Genomic DNA, 18,627 nt, shown 5'->3' with positions numbered 1-18,627 from the left:
AGGGATTTGGGCTCCAGAGCCTGCAAAGAAAGGCGCGGTGGCCTCAGTTCCTGGGACGAAGCTCCTGCCTGTGGATTGCCCTGGGTTCCTATTAGTGAGCTGCTGGCTGCTGGATGGGAAGCCTAATTACTTAAAAGGGATTTCATCCCCTGCAGGGTTTTCCAACAGCTTTGAGCCAGAACCCAGGGCAAGCATTCACCCTCCAAATTGACCAGAGCTGAGGTGATTCAGGAAGGGAAGTAGAGGCCCTGGAGATCCCTCGCAGATTCCAGTGGGGCTCTGGTAACTGCCTCTGTATCCTGGAGTTTAGGGCTTCCAGCTAAAGGTTGGGGCAGACACACACGTACACACATGCACACACCAGTTTTCTCTGGAGAAGCCCCAGTAACTGCTGTTCACTGATGATCTTCTTTTCTTTAGGTGTGTGTGAAGGGGCCAAATGTATTTCAGGGCTACCTGAAGGACCCAGCGAAAACAGCAGAAGCTTTGGACAAAGACGGCTGGTTACACACAGGGGACATTGGAAAATGGTTACCAGTAAGTTGCCACCTCCTCTGGTCACAAACAGTTCTCTTCCACTGTAGGGAAGAAAATATCTGGTCTGCTGTACAGCTGCCACGTGGCAGTGGCACCCTGAATTTTCTCTTTCCCTTCCTCCTTGGTGAGTGGTATGATGTAGACTGTTCCATTTCCTGCAGGGGACAGGTTTACACTTAGCATCCTTGGTTGGATTTTCACTTTAACTTTAGCAAATGTGTTTTGTTTTGTTGGTTTTTTTGTCTGTTGTGTGTGTGTGTGGTTTTTTTTGTTTTTTTTGTTTTGTTTTGTTTTGTTTTGTTTTTTTGAGACAGTCTTGTTCTTGTTGCCCACGCTGGAGTGCAGTGGCACGATCTTGGCTCACTGCAACCTCCACCTCCTGGGTTCAAGTGATTCTCCTGCCTCAGCCTCCGAGTAGCTGCAATTACAGGTGCCCGCCACCACACCCGGCTAATTTTTATATTTTTAGTAGAGACGAGGTTTCATCATGTTGGCCAGGCTGGTCTCGAACTCCTGACCTCAGGTGATCCGCCCCCCTCGGCCTCCCAAAGTGCTGAGATTATTGGCGGGAGCCACCACTCCCGGCCTGTTTTGATGCTTAACATCAATTCTGGTTGTTGCTTCTCAACTGAAACACAAAGAGACAGTGGCTTTTTACAGTGTCCGTACTGAGCTGTGATGTTGAGGCTCAGTTAAATAAGATATGGGGGAATTTGTGGTAGACTTCCAGCAATGTAGGATGGGCAAGAATTTGGGAATAAATGTGTTTCTTGGGTTTGTCATCTCATTAAAAATAAGGTGTTTTACAGATTAGACGAACTCCTTGAATTTAGTTGGATTTAGTCTCAGAATCATTTACTGTGGAGAATTCTGAAGAGTCTATCTTAAGAGTGAGAAGCTTGTGCAAGAAGCCTGACCTGTCCCACCTGTTGGTTTGACCAGTAACCTATTGTTTCAAAGTTATTACTATGCTGATTGCAAGTGCTAAAATTACAAATACAATTTTTATTATTGTGTATTAGCAGATTCTTGTAGATTTTAGGTGCTTACTTCTCTCGAATTTGTATTGATTAGAAAAATACCTCCCAAAATGGCTTCAGATTTTGCAATACCCAAACTATTTAGAGATAAATTAAGTCCCCCTCTTCCGGTTCAAGAGAGATTAAATGTCAGTTCTAATTCTACTGTGGCACTCACAAACACATCCCATAGTCTCTCTGGACCTTGGTTTGCTCCTTTTGAAAATGGAGAACTGGTGTGGAACAAAAGAATGCTAGACACTTTCTACAGATCAATTTCGGAGGCGTGAGAGTGGCCCCGGTGTGGGGATGGGGTGAAAGTGAGACTAGTGTTTTGCTTACGGCACTACTGGGATGTGACTGGTCTGGTCCAGAGATGCTAGCGCACTTCCACAGTTGACTCACTCTTCCCAGAGGGCCAAGAGCACCCCTCCAGACATTGAGGAAGAAAACAGGAATTTGGCCTTTGTGTAGGAAACATTTCTTGAACTCTTACTCTGTGCAGAGCACTTTGGAAGGAAAAGTTGTGCTCCTGCTGTTAAGGAACTTGAGTCACTTGGTGAGCCAGGTGTTACACACCTAATTCAGGCAGGGGGCATAGTGAGCGAGCACAGCCTTGCTAGTGTTGACCAGTCAGTGGTGGCAAGTGGTGACGCTGAATGAGCATGGGCTCTAGGACCCCTTCTCCATCTCTGCACTTGGCCGAATAGCCTTGGACAAGTTCCTCAGTCTCGCTCATTCTTAGTTTTCCTCTCTCTAAAATGGGATCATAGCTGACCTCTGTGGGATGTTATTAAAATGAATCAATAGTGTGTATTAAATACCTTTCACTGTTATATTGGGATCCATCCTGGTTGGAAACTAGCCATCAGCCCATTCATAACCCCCTCCCTTCTGATCAACAGAATGGCACCTTGAAGATTATCGACAGGAAAAAGCACATATTTAAGCTGGCACAAGGAGAATACATAGCACCTGAAAAGATTGAAAATATCTACATACGAAGTGAGGCTATTGCTCAGGTGTTTGTCCACGGAGAAAGCTTGCAGGTATGTGCTTTCTGGGTCATCAGTTTTGCTGCATAGACGTTGCCATTGCCTGGTACTCCAGGGGCTTTAAATGTGATTGGAAGTTTGAGATGCCTATAAATCGGCTTTCATGTCTAATATACTAGAGCATCATTGACTGATTTTTGCTGCTTGGCATTTCCTACTCAGAAAAATTTGTTCTCTTTAATTTCTACGTTTTTATTTTACTGAGAGAGGTCTGATGTACCAAGGGAGGTTGGATAAACATACTGGGGGAGGGGGGCGTGGGTAATATATGTTTCCAATTATGAAAGAAAATATTGACATGGGTTATAAGAAAGTTTAAAAATTTCACACATATTAAACCCAGCCTATTGATGATATGCTTCCTAATCATTTTTGAGTAAATGGTGGTTGTGAACCAAGAATACTCAAAATTGAAAATCAAAATCAGTATTGCAGTGAAACATGTATGGTATTTGCCAAAATGTTGGACAGATGATGCCAAAGAAGAGAGAGACTCTGGTTTCCTGAAAGTTAACCTTTTGAAAAGTTGTAAGATTTTAAAATTATTTTAGAAGTATATTTTCTTATAAGAGAATGCACTTATTTTTCTTTGAGATTGCAGCTATTTTCCTTTGATCTAGAATCTCCTCATTCTTTGATTTTTATTTAATTTTATTGTTACTAGATTATAAAGAATGGGATATTAGAGATTTTTTCTTAAAAATGAACCTATATAAATTTTATTTATTTATTTTCTTAAAGATAGGCTCACTCTGTTGTCCAGGCTGGAGTGCAGTGGCAGTCATAGCTCACTACAGCTTCAAACTCCTGGGTTCAAGGGGATCTTCCTACCTCAGCCTCCTGAGTAGCTGGGATTACAGGTGCAAGCCACCACACCCAGCTGATTTTTAAATTTTTGGTAGAGGTGGAGTCTCACTATGTTGCCCAGGCTGGTCTCGAACTCCTGGCCTCAAGTGATCCTCCTCAGCTTACCAGAGTGCTAAGATTACAAGCATGAGACAGGCTCCCTTTTTTTCCTGTCTCATGATATCCATCATGTTCCTCTGATATCCATCACGTTGTTTATTTGACCCTGCTTTTAAAAAATAAGTACACAGAAGTAAATACAAATTAGAGGTTTGTTAGATTGTTATTTCCAGTGGTTTTTTAAAAACACTAATTGCAGAATTCCTGATACCATCCACATTTTAGAGCCAGGAGTTCTTAATCTGGGCTGAATGAACTCCTGGGGGAGGGGGGTAGTATGTTCTGAAGAGATGAACCATAACTTGGATCATATTCTCCCAGGGGGCCATAAGACAGAAAAATAACCCCTATTTTAGAGCATTTGGATCAAGCTATGTAATGACTCATTTGTCTGTGTTAAAGGCATTTCTCATTGCAATTGTGGTACCAGATGTCGAGACATTACGTCCCTGGGCCCAAAAGAGAGGATTTGATGGGTCCTTTGAGGAACTGTGCAGAAATAAGGTAAGGTTCTGAAGCGTCCAGTCTGTCCTCATCATAACTTGGCATTAAATGTACCTGTAGATATTCAGGGCCCTCCAACAGAGGAAGTAATTTATTTTTCTTACCCAATTAGGATGTCAAAAAAGCTATCCTTGAAGACATGGTGAGACTTGGGAAGGATTCTGGTCTAAAACCATTTGAACAGGTATGACCTGCATCTGAGTGCATGAATTCCTGTAAAACAAATTTTCCACTTGAAGATGTTTTACAGGTAGATTAGATAAACATATGGGGTGACCTAAAGACATGCATGAGGAATAAATAATGGAGGGGTTCGACAGAGGAAAGGTTTTTAAATCAAGAGCATGTATTCTTTTTTCCTGGACATCAGAATATCGATCCTGAATCCTCTCCTAAGAGTTGGATGCCTGTCCTTTGTGGAGAAAGTGCAGCTTGGCTGAAATGAGAGGATAGATTGGATGGTGGGAGGATGTTGATCCCCTCCAAGGCTTACGTGCTTTTTAGACCGGTGGCCTGTGTCCTCTTTCCTCTTTTAACTGCCTTGTTTATTGGCAGGTCAAAGGCATTGCACTGCACCCTGAATTATTTTCTATCGACAATGGCCTTCTGACTCCAACAATGAAGGCGAAAAGGCCAGAGCTGCGGAACTATTTCAGGTCGCAGATAGATGAACTTTATTCCACTATCAAGGTTTAGTGTGAAGAAGAAAGCTCAGAGGAAACGGCACAGTTCCACAATCTCTTCTCCTGCTGATGGCCTTGATGTTGGTAATTTTGAATACAGCAAGTGTAGGGAAGGAAGCGTTCGTGTTTGGCTTGTCCGTTCGCGGTTCTTCTCGTAGGAACGTTAGAGGAAACAGAACACTGCCTTACAGTCACCTCATGTTGCAGACCATGTTTATGGTGATACACACTTTCCCAAATGAGCCTTAAAAATTGTAAAGGGGAAACTATAAATGTGCTAAGTTATTTGAGACTTCCTCAGTTAAAAAGGTGGGTTTTAAATCTTCTGTCTCCCTGTTTTTCTATTCAAGGGGTTAGGACTTTGCTATCTCTGAGATGTCTGCTACTTGCTGCAAATTCTGCAGCCGTCTGCTGCTCTAAAGAGTACAGTGCACTAGAGGGAAGCGTTCCCTTTAAAAATAAGAACAACTGTCCTGGCTGGAGAATCTCACAAGCGGACCAGAGATTTTTTAAAATCCCTGCTACTGCCCCTTCTCACAGGCATTCACAGAACCCTTCTGATTCATAAGGGTTATGAAACTCATGTTCTTCTCCAGTCCCCTGTGGTTTCTGTTGGAGCATAAGGTTTCCAGTAAGCGGAAGGGCAGATCCAACTCAGAACCGTGCAGATAAGGAGCCTCCGGCAAATGGGTGCACATCAGAACGCATGGATTCTCATTCATGGCAGAATGTTCTTGGACTCTGTTCTCCAGGCCTGATTCCCCCATTCCATCCTTTTTCAGGGGTTATTTAAAAATCTGCCTTAGATTCTCTAGTGAAGACAAGCATTGCAAGAAAGAGTTACCTGGATCAGCCATGCTCAGCTAGGACGCCTGAATAACTGTCTGCTTTATCTTCACTGAACCACTCACTCTGTGTACTGGCCAACAGATTTTTCATGTGCTTTTCATATCAAAAGATCATGTTGGGATTAACTTGCCTTTTTCCCCAAAAAATAAACTCTCAGGCAAGCATTTCTTTAAAGATATTAAGGGAGTAAATATACTTGGGTACTTATTGAAATGGACAGTAATAAGTAAATGTTCTTATAATGCTACCTGATTTCTGTGAAATGTGTTTGAGAAGCCAAAATTCTAGGATGTAGAAATCTGGAAAGTTCATTTCCTGGGATTAACTTCTCCAGGGATTTTTTTAAGTTAATTTGGGAAATTAACAGCAGTTCACTTTATTGTGAGTCTTTGCCACATTTGACTGAATTGAGCTGTCATTTGTACATTTAAAGCAGCTGTTTTGGGGTATGTGCGAGTACATGTATTATATACAAGCACAACAGGGCTTGCACTAAAGAATTGTCATTGTAATAACACTATTTGGTAGCCTAACTTCATATATGTATTCTTAATTGCACAAAAAGTCAATAATTTGTCACCTTGGGGTTTTGAATGTTTGCTTTAAGTGTTGGCTCTTTCTATGTTTTATAAACCAAAACAGAATTTCCAAAAACAATGAAGGAAACCAAAATAAATATTTCTGCATTTCAGGGAGTGAGGCATCTTTTTTAATGTCACGTTTAATATTCAGAACAGCCTGTAATGTGCACAAGCAGAGAGCAAGAATGGCCCTGGGCCTGGAATCCTTCGCAGTTGTCTCCTTTTCTTCTTAGTCACCCTCCTCTAACTCAGCTGGCCTCAGACACTGACACTGACCCGAGCCTCCCACCAGGTTGTCTGTGGCAAAAGTCCTAACTGGTTGTGGAAAAGAAAGTCATGGTGTGAATAACAGAGAAGGTCCTGAAAATGCAGCTTCCTTGCTGGAAAATGGATTTCAGGTGATGCTGGCTGTAACTGGTGATTCTGTGGTGAATTTAATTCCACTATTGTATTTTAGCAGTATTTAGTATTCTCTTACTGTAGAATTATTTTAGATGTCTCTTTATAGCAGCCAACTTTTTCTTGTTTCTTTTCTTCTATCTCTACCCTATTCCTTCTGTTACAATTTTAAAGATTTTCTTTTCCACAGGTATTAATGAATCAACCCCCCAATTTCTTCCAAGCCTGTTGTGTTTAAATCTAGTTTCCTCTCTTAAATTCTGTTTGGTGTGATGATGTGCACATCAAGCCCTGTGCAGATGTTCTCTCATCCATCTTCCACTTGTATTGATTAAGATCCTTATCTTAGCGGGGGGCAGTGGCATGCACCTATAGTCCCAGCTACATGGGAGGCTGAGGCAGGAGGATCCCTTGAGCTCAGGAGTTCGAGTCCAGCCTGCCCCTTAAAAGAATTATTTTTGAGACAGAGTTGTGCTCTTGTTGCCCAGGCTGGAGCGCAATGGCACGATCTCAGCTCACCACAACTTCTGCCTCCTGGGTTCAAGCTATTCTCCTGCCTCAGCCTCCCGAGTAGCTGGAATTACAGGCGCATGCTACCATGCCCGGCTAATGTTTGTATATTTAGTAGAGACGGGGTTTCATCATACTGGTTAGGCTGGTCTCGAACTCCTGGCCTCCGGTGATCCGCCCGCCTTGGCCTCCCAAAGTGCTGGGATTACAGACGTGAGCCACTGTGCCTGGCAGGAATTTTTTTAATGCAGATCCTTCTCATGTCTTTTCTCAGCTTACCTTCCTCCCCTTCTCTCCTGATGAAGTGTGAGGTTCTTAAGGCCTTTCCTTTCTCCTCTCTCCCTTAGCACTAAACGTAGGGCTTAGAAACTAACAGATGTTCATTAAATAAATCTTTTGAACAAATACCTGAAATTTTGAACAAAGCTCCTCTTGCAATGAGGTTGATAATAAACACTGGTCTCTTTTAAGATCATGGTGAAATACACATAAAGTTAGCATCGTCACCATTTTTCAGTGTACAGTTCCGTGGCATTGAGGACGTTCATACTGCTGTGCTCTCATCGCTACCATCCAGCTGCAGAAGCTCTTCATCTTGCCAGACAAACTCTGTACACGTTAAATGACAGCTCCCCGTTCTCCTCTCCCATTAAACTCCTGGCAGCCACCACTTCTTTTCTGTTTCTGTTAAATTGACTAGGTACCTCATATAAGTGGAATCATACAGTGTTTGTCCTTTTGTGACTGGCTTATTTCACTCAGCGTAATGTCCCCAAGGCTCCTCCATGTTGTAGCATGTGTCAGAAATTTCCTTCCTTTGCAAGGCTGAATAATGTTCCATTGTGTATATAGGCCACGTTTTGTTGACCCACTCATCCATCGATAGACACGCAAATTGTTCTTACCCTATGGCTATTGTGAATTGTGCTGCTGTGAACACTAGTGTACAATTCTGTGGAGTCCCTGCTTTCACTTCTTTTGTATATATGCCCTGAAGTAGAACTGCTGCATCATATGGTAATTCTATGTTTAATTTTTTTTTTGAGGAAACGCCATATTGTTTTCCACATCAACTATATCATTTTACATTTCCACCAGCAACGCACAAGGGTTCCAATTTCTCCACATCCTCACGAACACTTGTTTTCTGTTGTTTTCAGTAGTAGCCATCCTAATGAATGTGAAGTGTTGTTTCATGGTGGTTTTGATTCGCCTTTCCCTGATGATCAGTCATGTTGAGCATCTTTTCACATGCTTGATTACCATTGGTATATCTTCTTTGGAGAAATGTCTATTCAAATCCTCTACCCCTTTTTAAAAAATGAGTTGCTTGGGATTTTTATGTTATTGAGTTCTCTATATATCCTAGATATTAATCCCTAGACCTGGTTTTAATTCTTAATTTTCACTGCCCTGCTAGGGTTCAGTGCCTCCTTCACAGCACTAGCGATGTGACGGTGCTTCTCCCTCAACTCAAAAGCCCAGTGGTCTCTCTCCAGCCAGAACAGAAAAGAAAAAATATGATTGATTCCAAGATAGTTGTTTGCCTGGCTGTGCGGCAGTCCTTTCTTCCATCCAGGCCCCTGGCACGTTAATACTTCTTTCTGCAACTTCCCTGAGAGCTGAAGTCTCCAGGAGGACCTGAGTCAGGAGGCCCAAGTAGGGAAGGGAGGGTCTGGCAAGAGCAACCCTGCTGCCCTCAGAGCTCCCCAGGGACCCCTCCCAGGCCCCAGCCCTGCCATACCCTCATTTTACATCTAAACTCGGAAAGCAATCTATTTTTAAGTCTATTTGGCATGTGGTCGTTAAATATTTTTGTCCCACTCCCTATTTGTAGATTATTGTAATAATTAAAATGTGTTGCTGCACGCCAGGAACATTTTACGTAGATTACCCATTTTATACTTACACACTTTTGAGCCAAGTGCCGCCATTATTCCAGTTTACAGATGACGAAATGGAAGCACACCAATAATTTCATCAGTGTCATGCCCCCAGACAGAATTAGAGCTAGCCATCTGCTTCCAGAGACTGAACTCGAAACCTCATGCCGTGGATCGCTGTTCCTTCTTGTGTGTTTTTGGCACTGAGCCTCCTGAGAAGACCTGGACTGCTTGGTGCCAACAGTTCTGCCTCCAAGCTTCAGAACAAATGGTTTTGATTCCCCTCTAATGGCTTTTCTTTGCCCCAGTAGAGGCGAATGCCACTTCCCAGAGTTTTATTCTGGTTTTATAACTTAGCAGAAATGAAACCCCAAACCCATCAAGAACAAAAGCTTGATAGAAACACTACTCACCAGGTGTGGCGGCACAAGCCTGTAATCGCAGCACTTTGGAAGGCCGAGGCAGGAGGATTGCTTGCACTCAGGAATTTGAGACCAGGCAGGGCAATGCAGTGAGACCTCGTCTCTACAGAAAATAAAACAATTAGCCAGGCATGGTGGCGTTCACCTGTAGTCCCAGCTACTTGGGAGGCTGAGGTGGGTGGATTCCTTGAGCCCAGGTCAAGGGTATGGTGAGCTATGATCTGCTACTGCACTCCAGCCTGGGTGACAGAACAATAACCTATCTCAAAAAAACAGATACCCTGTATTAGGAAAAAAATATGCATGAGTCACAGATATGCAGGTTCACGTGATTCCCCAGAACTTCCACGAATCACCAACCATGGAGATAATAATGGCCATAGGTATTGTGGATTTGCTAACGGGCAGTATGCCATGCTGTGCTCTTCACGTATGCTCTCATTTAATTCTCACAAAACCCCTGTTAGATGGGTGGTCAGTCCATAACGATGTATTCACTATCAAGTAAGTGCCAGGCACTACTGTATGCTGTGGAGGTGCAGCAGCGAGTGTGGCAGACGAGATCCTTGCCCTTGGGAGGCTTACTTCCTCATGGAGAGAGAGAAGGAGGCAATTGACAAGAGAACAAACGAATAATGCCTATTGTGATGGATGCTTTGAGGAAAGCAGTTGTATTGACGGTGCCCATTTTTAAGTGTTGTGGTCAGAAAAAGGTCCCTTCGAGGAAGTGACATTTTGGGGGATAAGCCAAAGAATGAACAGAAAGCCTTACAAAGCTCTGGGGGAAACGTTTTCCAACAAAAGAAGTAGTGGGTGCGAGGCCCTGGGGTGGGAAAGAGCTCGATCTATTCAAGGAACTGAAAGGAAGCCGACGTGTCTAAAGCATCATGAGCAAGGGCAAGAGTGGACTGGAAAGAAGTTGATGATGCGGGGCCAGGTTACCAGGCCCTGCCGCCCAGTGGAAATCTCAGTTTTCCACTGGTTTAGGAGGAAAGGGTTTGGGGCAAGAAGTGACATTCCTTGAATTCCCCTTTTGGGAACAGCTGCCGAGGGCTAAGAGGAGAGGCACAGAGACAGGTGGAGACAGTATAATGTGCGAGGGCAGCTTGAGCCAAGTGGGTGGCAGTGGCTGGAGAAGGAATTTATTTGAAAGCAGTTTGGAGGTAGAACCACTGCGTGGGAGGAGCCAGGAGCAGAGAGGGCTGGGGGTATGAGCATACTAGGGTAGATGGTGGCGCTGTGCTTACTGAGACGGGGAAGATGCCAAGGCATGTGTTTAGGAGGAGGGGATCAAGAGCTTGGACTGGAAGTTTTCACTTGAGGTTCCTGTCAGACCACCACGTGAAGAGACACACGAGTCTGCGGCTCAGGCTCAGGAGACAGCTCCAGCTGGAGAGAACAGTTCAGAAAGCCACCAGCCAGAGAAGGGATTTAGAGCTGTGGGACCTTATCAGGTAACCCGGGGAAGATGTGTAGCTAGGAAGTGCAGTAGAGGACCCAAAACAGAGTCCTGGGGCCCTCTGACGAGAGGGTTAAAGAAGGAGCCGGCAAGGGTGATTGAGAATTACCTGCCTTGCAGGAACGACCAAAAACCAAGAGTATGGGGTCCCTGCAGCCAAGGCAGAAAGGCATTGTGGGAAAGGCGTAAGAGGCACTGGTTAAGGCATATGCTGTTAAAAGCAAAATATGTTGCCAGGCACGGTGACTCATGCCTGTAATCCCAACACTGAGAGGCTGAGGCTGGAAGATTGCTTGAGGCCAGGAGTTCAAGGCCAGTCTGGGCAACCGTAGCAAGACCTCCGTCTGTACAATTTTTTTTTTTTTTAAGGTAGAATAATGTGGGGATAGTCCACTACATTCAGCAGTGGTGGTGACCCTGGCATAACTGCTGCAGCAGAATAGAGAGGACGGAGCCTGCTGGAGCACATTGAGGAATGAACTCCCAGGAGGTCAGGATAAAGGGTAAATAGCTCTGTCTTGCTGTGAAGAAAGTGGAGATGAATGGACGATAACTGCAGAGAGAGGTGGGGTTGAGAGGTTCGCTTTTGCTCGCAGGTAGTGGTGGTTTCTAAGATGGGAGATACTGGAGTAGAATGACAGGCTGGTGAGAGTGATCCAGCAGAGAAAGAGAATGATTTAGGGAAGGGCTAGCTCGAGAGATGGGGAGGGTTAGATAGAGCTGAAGGTTAGTGGCGAGACTGGCCTTTGATAGGACTCTTCCATTACAACAGGAGAAGACTTGGCAATGTGGGTTAGATGTCGGGTAGACCCATGGTGATTGGGGTGGAAAGATTAGGGAGCTATCTGAATACTTCTGGGTTTTTGTTTTCTGTTTTTTTGTTTTGTTTTTTTTCTCTTGAGACAGTCTCGCTCTGTCACCCAGGCTGGAGTGCAGTGGCCCGATCTCGGCTCACCGCAACCTCCACCTCCCGGGTTCAAGCGATTCTCCTTCCTCAGCCTGCCAAGTAGCTGGGACTACAGGCGCCCGCCACCACGCCCAGCTAATTTTTGTATTTTTAGTAGAGATGGGTTTCACCATATTGACCAGGCTGGTCTCGTACTCCTGACCTCGTGATCCACCCGCCTCAGGCTCCCGAAGTGCTGGGATTACAGGCGTGGGCCACCGCACCTGGCTGGTACTTCTGTGGTTTTGTTTGGTTTTTTGTTTTTGTTTTTTCAGTTAAGTATTACCTCCTTGTTATGGATGAGAAACGACTTGGAGGGATCAGCTATTTTGTCCAAGTCCAGATGCCTATTAAGTGGCTGAGCTGGATTTGCTGACTCCAAGGCCTCTAAGCGTCTGGATCACCTTTTTGCTGTTCCTTCCCCTCTGATGCAAAGCCCAATGCCTTGAACACCCTGAGTGCCCAATCATTGTTGAGTAAGTTCTCCTAAGTAGCCAGTCCTCGGGTGCAGCTAAACTTTCCATTGTAATTGTACCTGTTTGCGGTTCTGTGTTAGTCATGCCGTAAGGGGAAGGAAGATAAATGCCAGGGACTCTGGAATTTCCTTTTTATGTTTTCATATTTCCAGTTGCTGTTTCCTTTCACAGCAGCCTGGCAGAAGAGAAACCTGCCACTGACCCCCATCGGTGCACAGCAGGTGGAGAAAGAGCAGAAGGTCCCAGTAGGACCAGAACAGGCAAGGGCCACGGGTCAGTTAGACTGGTCAGGCCCACAGCATCCCTCCCCTTCCTCAGCCTCCAGCACCCTCTTCTTTTATTATGAAAATGGTTGCAGCCCTGAATCTGACTGGAGGGAACTGTCCTTAGGCTCCCAGCACAGGGACAGTCCTTCCAACTCTTGTCAGCAGAGCAGTGTTGGTGCCCAGTGCTGAGAAACCTCCACTCCAGCTTAGTCTGGAGCCTGCCAAAGGGACCCCCCACCCAATGCCCTACCCTGGCTGACCCTTCACCACTGTACCCTGCAGTAGATGCCTCGGTATGTGTTGGTTCAGATTAAACTCACTTCTTTACTCAGCAAGAGTGATTAGGGAAAATTTCCCATCTTATTATTCATGTATTTGGCATGAACAGCGATCTAGAGTTTTCCTTTGGACTCAATCAACTCTTTTGCATGGTTGACTTGCTCCAAAGGTACAAGTCTTGCTAAAGGAATTTTGCTTCTAAGCAGTGTTCTTCAGGTGCAGAGGGATTCCGTTCTTGGCCTAAAACAGGATTTCTTTTTCATCAACATATTTTGCATGTAAGTTCTTAGTCACTCTTTTTTATTGAGACTTTTATCGGGCACGGGGAGTGGGTTTGACCGTCAAATTTGTTTGACTGTCAAATTTCTCTGGCCGAAATCGTCCTTGCTCAATACTAACTAACGCTGCAGTATTTCTCCCCAAGAACTCCAGGCAGACTTCCTGCTTTGCATGTGGCTTGTTCAAATTGGAGAATGAGCAGCAGAAGTGCCAACCCCAGAGCCCAGCTGCAGGGACAGCGAAGCACCACGCATTGAATGGGACACACACTGAGCATATGTGAAAACCAGTTTGCTCACATTCTGCACCAGGCGACGTGTGCAGACACAGAAGGACTCTGGTTTTGGAGTCCCACACCCACTGATACTGCATTCGCCACCCTGCTGTGCTGCTGCCAGCGCCTGGACCCCACCCGGGCCCAGCTGTCAGTGGGCTGCGCATTTGGGAGAAGTTCCAGGGGTGCTCCAGGCAGCCTCAGCCACAAGTTCCTGCTGCTGCCGTCTCATATCGGCTACCAAATCTGGCCACCTGTCTCCATGCCCCATTCCCACTCCTGAGGGCGGAGGCCACGCCTTGCCAGGACCATTGCACCAGCCTGTTAGTTAGCCCCCTTGCTGCCTATATGGGTCCCTGCTCCCTTACCCATTCTGCGGCAAGAAAGATTTTTCTAAATCACAAGTCTCCTTGTGATTCTCCTGCTTCATTGTCCAGAGGCTTCCTATTCTCTAGTCTGAACTGCTTCATGGAGTGAGAGAGGGGCTTCTTGAGATTGTGCATCCAGTCATCTGAGAATTTTTTGTTTTTTTTCAGACAGGGTCTTGCTCTGTTGCCCAGGCTGCAGTATGTGGTATGATCACAGCTCACTACAGCCTTGACCTCCCAGGCTCAAGGATTCTCCTGCCTCAGCCTCCCAAGTAGCTGGGACCACAGGCGTACACCACCAAACCGGGCTAATTTGTTGATTTGTTTTTGTAGAAACAAGGTCTCACCATGTTGCCCAGGCTAGTCTCAAAGCCCTGAGCTCAAGCGAGACTCCAGCCTCAGCCTCCTAAAGTACTAGGATTACAGGCATGAACCACCTTGCCCGGCCACCTGGGGATCTTAACATGAAGATTCTGATTCAATAAATCTGCAATTCGGCATTTCTAACAAGCTTCCCGGGAACACCAGTGCTGCCGGTCTTCGTGCTACACTTTGAGGAGTGGGGAACTGGAGGGCACCTGCTTGCCCTGGTCTAATTTCTTGCCACTTGCCTAACTCTGTTCCAGCCATGCTTCAGTTATTCCAGTTCCCAAAGTGCATCCTACTTTCGCTCATCGCAAACGGGCTGGCCTCCCTCCCCAGAGCACTCTCACCCTGGCCCGGCTGCTCCTACAGGATTGGAGATGGCACTTCCCTTAGAAGCCTTCCCTGATTCTCTAAGCCCAGGAAACAAATGGCATGTTTGTGGCCTGGGTGATAATGATCTTTATGCTCAATGACAAGGGGTGAGACAGCTGGCCTGTGAGGTGCAGGGGAGCAGCCAGAGGTTTCGTTCTAGAGCAGGTTCTGTGAAGAAGGTTCCTGCATCGCCTGGGAGGCATGTCTGCCAGGTACCGTCTGCTGAGTCCATTCCTGCCTGAGCAGTAAGGGCGGCTGAGGTCAGGACACTGGCCGAACAAGATCAGCCTCACAGCGGTGTGTACTCTCAGGTCAACCAAAAGTGCTGTCAGAGTGAGCATGTTCATTACAGAGGTGAAAACCTTTTTCAGAAAGTTCTTTTCCAACCACAGCTTGAGGGAGAGTTATAGACATAAGACTCTACTGTAGACGTTTTATTTCTTATTTTTCTGTCCTTATTTTCCTTAAAAACAAAAACACTTTTTCTCTGGGATGTCCTTCCATTTTCTCTTTCTCAAGTTTTTTACATCCGTTTCAGTTGTAAAGTTATTGCTTATGCAGGTTGGAAGTCTGCCATTCCTTGGCTAAAGAAATCCTGAATTTTGCTAGCATGCTCCTGCCAGGGTCCCAGCACCAGACTCTCCTGGCCCTTTGGGGAGCTGAGAATGGAATCTGAAGCATGAGACATTGCATGGTCATGATGTACTGGCCAGACCTATTTAGCCGTGTGATCGCAGCTTGGGTAGGAGCAGTGCCAGTTAGTTCTGGAAAAAGTAAAACAACATTAGTTACACAGCAAGTAAGTTCAGCAGCCGGGTAACAGCACCCAGGAAATGCTGAAAAGCATGTGACATAGGAAGAGATCTAACGTCATTGTTGTTTGCTACAAAAAATCTTTCTGCCCTCTAACTGTAAAAGGCGAGGAGTACTTCCTTTCTGGATTTTATTTCCTCTTTTTCTTAAAGAGAACATCCAAGAGAAAGTATTTTCCTCTGCTCCCCCATCTCTGCCCTCCTGGGATGTGTTAAGTCTGTTTTGCAGTGTCATAGTTACAGAGGTTGAACAATGGGTCTGCTTAAAACAGATAACAACTTCATTAAACTGCCAAGTTGAGTGAGAGGTTCCTGTGTACCCAATAATTAGTAAGTGCTGTAGGAAGTTATATAAGAAAGTGGGAAAATTTGAGACATCAGTTCTTTTCCTCTCCATCATAGAAAATCATACTTTGCCTTATGGGAAATGGACAGGAATGGATCGAATAAATTGTGGAAGAATATCATTTATGTGAAAGGGGAAAAGGATTAAGCAAGGGCAGCTAAAATGTATAGTCTTATTCATCTTCTTGAACTGACTTTGAAGCAGTATTCACCATGTCTGAAAGTGAGGAACTCTGTGCTCCAATGACATCGTCAAATCTCCAGGCCCTTTCTTTATCTGCCCCCTAGTGGACCCAGTGCTGAAAAGAAAATTCAACAGAAGAGCTCCCTGGAGAAAAGCTGAGTCCAGTAAGAAATGGCGTCCTTCTGTGTATCCAGGGGCCCCCACATTCTTCTCTTATCTTCATGAGTATCCTGTAAGATAGAAAATAATACTCTCACTTAAAATCAAACGAATGAGGCCAGGCACGGTGGCGGACACCTGTCATCCCAGCACCTTGGGAGGCCAAGGTGGGTGGATCTCTTGAGCCCAGGAGTTTGGGACCAGCCTGGGCAACATGGCGAAACCCTGTCTCTACAAAAAACACAAAAATTAGCCAGGTGTGGTGGCATGTGCCTGTAATCCCAGCTACTCAGGAGGCTGAGGCAGGAGGATCGCTTGAGCCCAGGAATTTGAGAATGTAGTGAGCTATGAAGTCACCACAGCACTCCAGCTTGGACAACAGAGTGAGACCCTTGTCTCAATCCAATCAATCAATCAAAATCAAACTAACAATTCCAAAACATGGAACTCACATATACATCAACCTCCATCACAGGGAACATATATTTCCACATGGAAGTGTCCAGGCCCAAGCACTCAGTTTATCCCAAGCCTCCCAAAAGTTTTGTCATTATTTTCTATAGTTTGTATAATAAAATCAACAGTTTTTTTTTTTTTCCATTTCCCAAATATGAAAGCATATAACTTAAGGACCTGCTACCTATGTCCTCCAGTGTCCTGAAGCCTCTGGTCCTCTGGTGTCCCTGAAGTTCCTTGCAGTTGCTCACATTGTTCCAGATCACCTCTAGGACTCCTGACCCCGCTGCCTCCACTCCTGCGTTTTCAGCCCATCCCTTCTAATAAGCATGCTTCACCCCACCCTGAACACTAGCTCGTTAATGGCAGTGCATCCACACAGGTCTGCAGCAACTTCAGTTCTCGCTTCCTCCGAGGAAAGAATTTGACCAAGGGGCACAAGGCAGAGTGAGAGACGGAGCCAACTTTTAGAGCCCAGTGAAAGTTTATTTAAAAGTTTTAGAGCAGGAACAAAAGGAAGTACACTTGGAAGAGGGCCAAGCGGGGACAGGAGAGAGTCAAGTGCTGTGTGGCCTTTGACTTGGGGTCTTATACGTTAGCATGCTTTGAGGGAGGGGGCATGTTACCTGTCCCCAGATTCTTCCCTTGGGGAGGGCTGTCCTGAAGGGCAGTGGCCTGCCAGCACTTGGGAGGGGCCACAAACGCAGTGTTTACCGAGGCTGTGCACATGCGCAGTTGAGGCGTTCTCCCGTCTACCAGCTAAACGCCATCATTTTGCCTCTCACCACGTTTGCTTGAGCTCACTCACCCAAATCCTTGGATCTTATCGGGAAGCTGCTAATCACCAGCTTCAGATGCTTTCCTGGTTGTAGAGGCCCTCTCCTGCCCTGCTCACGTCTGCTCGACTACCTTGCTAACGATCCTTCCTTCCTCACCGCCCCTTAGACACAGAAGGCTGTGGAGTTTAGCAAACTTTACTGACGGTTAACTGGTGGAAAGAGACCAGCACAACACAGGCACCATCTTAAAATGGAAAATACTGGCCATGGCTTCCCTAAAAAGTAACCCGTCTTTCTCCTTGTGGGGAGTTTCTTTCCTGATTGGTTGGAATCTGCTGGGCACCTCCTCTCCCCTCTACACACCCTTCTCCCCTATGACCAGCCTCCAGCCCCCACATTTATATCGAGGGCTTATGATGAGCCTTTGTGTTCTTTTCCTGCCACTCCAAACCAGGCTCCCCACCTGGCTTTCTATATCTAGAAACTCGCAGAGATGCTGTGGTTTCCATCCTCAACACCACAAATCACTACAGAAACTCCGAGATGGCTCTTCTGGGTCAGAATCGTAGGTAGGGCTCTCACACAACCTCTGCTCAGAGCACCCTGGGAGTCTCCTTCCTGTCATAGCATCCACTGGCTTTATCAGGTTACCCCGCCCCAGGCATCCTAGTAGACCCCTTTCCCTCTGCCCTCCCCTCACCCAAGCTGAGAATCATTGCCCTAAGCTGACAGTCTAACTGCGGAAGCAGCATGGAACAAAGGCAGGAGTGGGTTGGAATCCAGCTTCCCTATGAACAGCTCTACAACCCTGCGCAAGTTTCTGTCATGGATGTATCTGTCTCCGCAGCATGCATTTCCCCCTTTCCCAATTTATAGCCGGCTCCCCGCCACTCCAGTTCCAGCCGGAATCCAGGTGGTGCCAGGAAGCAAATGAGTGTATTCCATTTCCCTGGCCACAGGGATTGGTTCAGGGGCAGTGTGATGGTTAATGTTAGGTGTCAACTTGGCTATGCTATGGTGCCGAGTTGTTTGGTCAAACACCAGTCTAGGTACTGCCACGAAGGCGTTTTTTAGGCGTGATTACTATTTAAATCAGTAGGCTTTTACTGAAGCACATTACCCTCCATAATGTGGGTGGGCCTCATGCAATCTGTTGAAGGCCTTAAGACTGAGGTTTCCTGAAGAAGGAATTCTCCTCAATCCTGCCACACAGACCCTCTGCCTGGGTTTGCAGACTGTTTGGCCTGCTTTGTGGATTTTGGACTCATGATGGCAACATCAACTCTTACCTGAGTTTCTAGCCTGTGCGCCTGTTCCCAGAGATTGCAGACTTGCCAGCTTCCACTTTCGCATGAGCCAGTTCTTAAAATCTCTCCCTGCTGTCCCCGTATGTACATTG

The 18,627-nt window shown here is 45.8% G+C and overlaps 1 protein-coding gene across 5 annotated transcripts in view; it reads left to right on the top strand.

Moving 5' to 3' along the window:
• Nucleotides 1-6,306, top strand: part of ACSL1 (acyl-CoA synthetase long chain family member 1) — a 72,136-nt gene extending 65,830 nt beyond the window's left edge. For all 5 annotated transcript variants that reach the window (XM_025384905.1, XM_025384901.1, XM_025384902.1 and 2 more), the window contains 5 exons: nucleotides 421-537; nucleotides 2,462-2,605; nucleotides 3,980-4,081; nucleotides 4,194-4,265; nucleotides 4,637-6,306. In XM_025384905.1, the coding sequence (XP_025240690.1) occupies nucleotides 421-537; nucleotides 2,462-2,605; nucleotides 3,980-4,081; nucleotides 4,194-4,265; nucleotides 4,637-4,777 (576 nt within the window). In that variant the 3' untranslated portion in view covers nucleotides 4,778-6,306. The remainder of the gene's footprint in view (nucleotides 1-420; nucleotides 538-2,461; nucleotides 2,606-3,979; nucleotides 4,082-4,193; nucleotides 4,266-4,636) is intronic.
• Nucleotides 6,307-18,627: the final 12,321 nt, after the last annotated feature.

The sequence above is a fragment of the Theropithecus gelada genome, chromosome 5 (genome assembly GCF_003255815.1).
Source record: "Theropithecus gelada isolate Dixy chromosome 5, Tgel_1.0, whole genome shotgun sequence".
Classification (NCBI taxonomy): Eukaryota; Metazoa; Chordata; class Mammalia; order Primates; family Cercopithecidae; genus Theropithecus; species Theropithecus gelada.
This window is presented reverse-complemented; position numbering and strand designations above follow the sequence as displayed.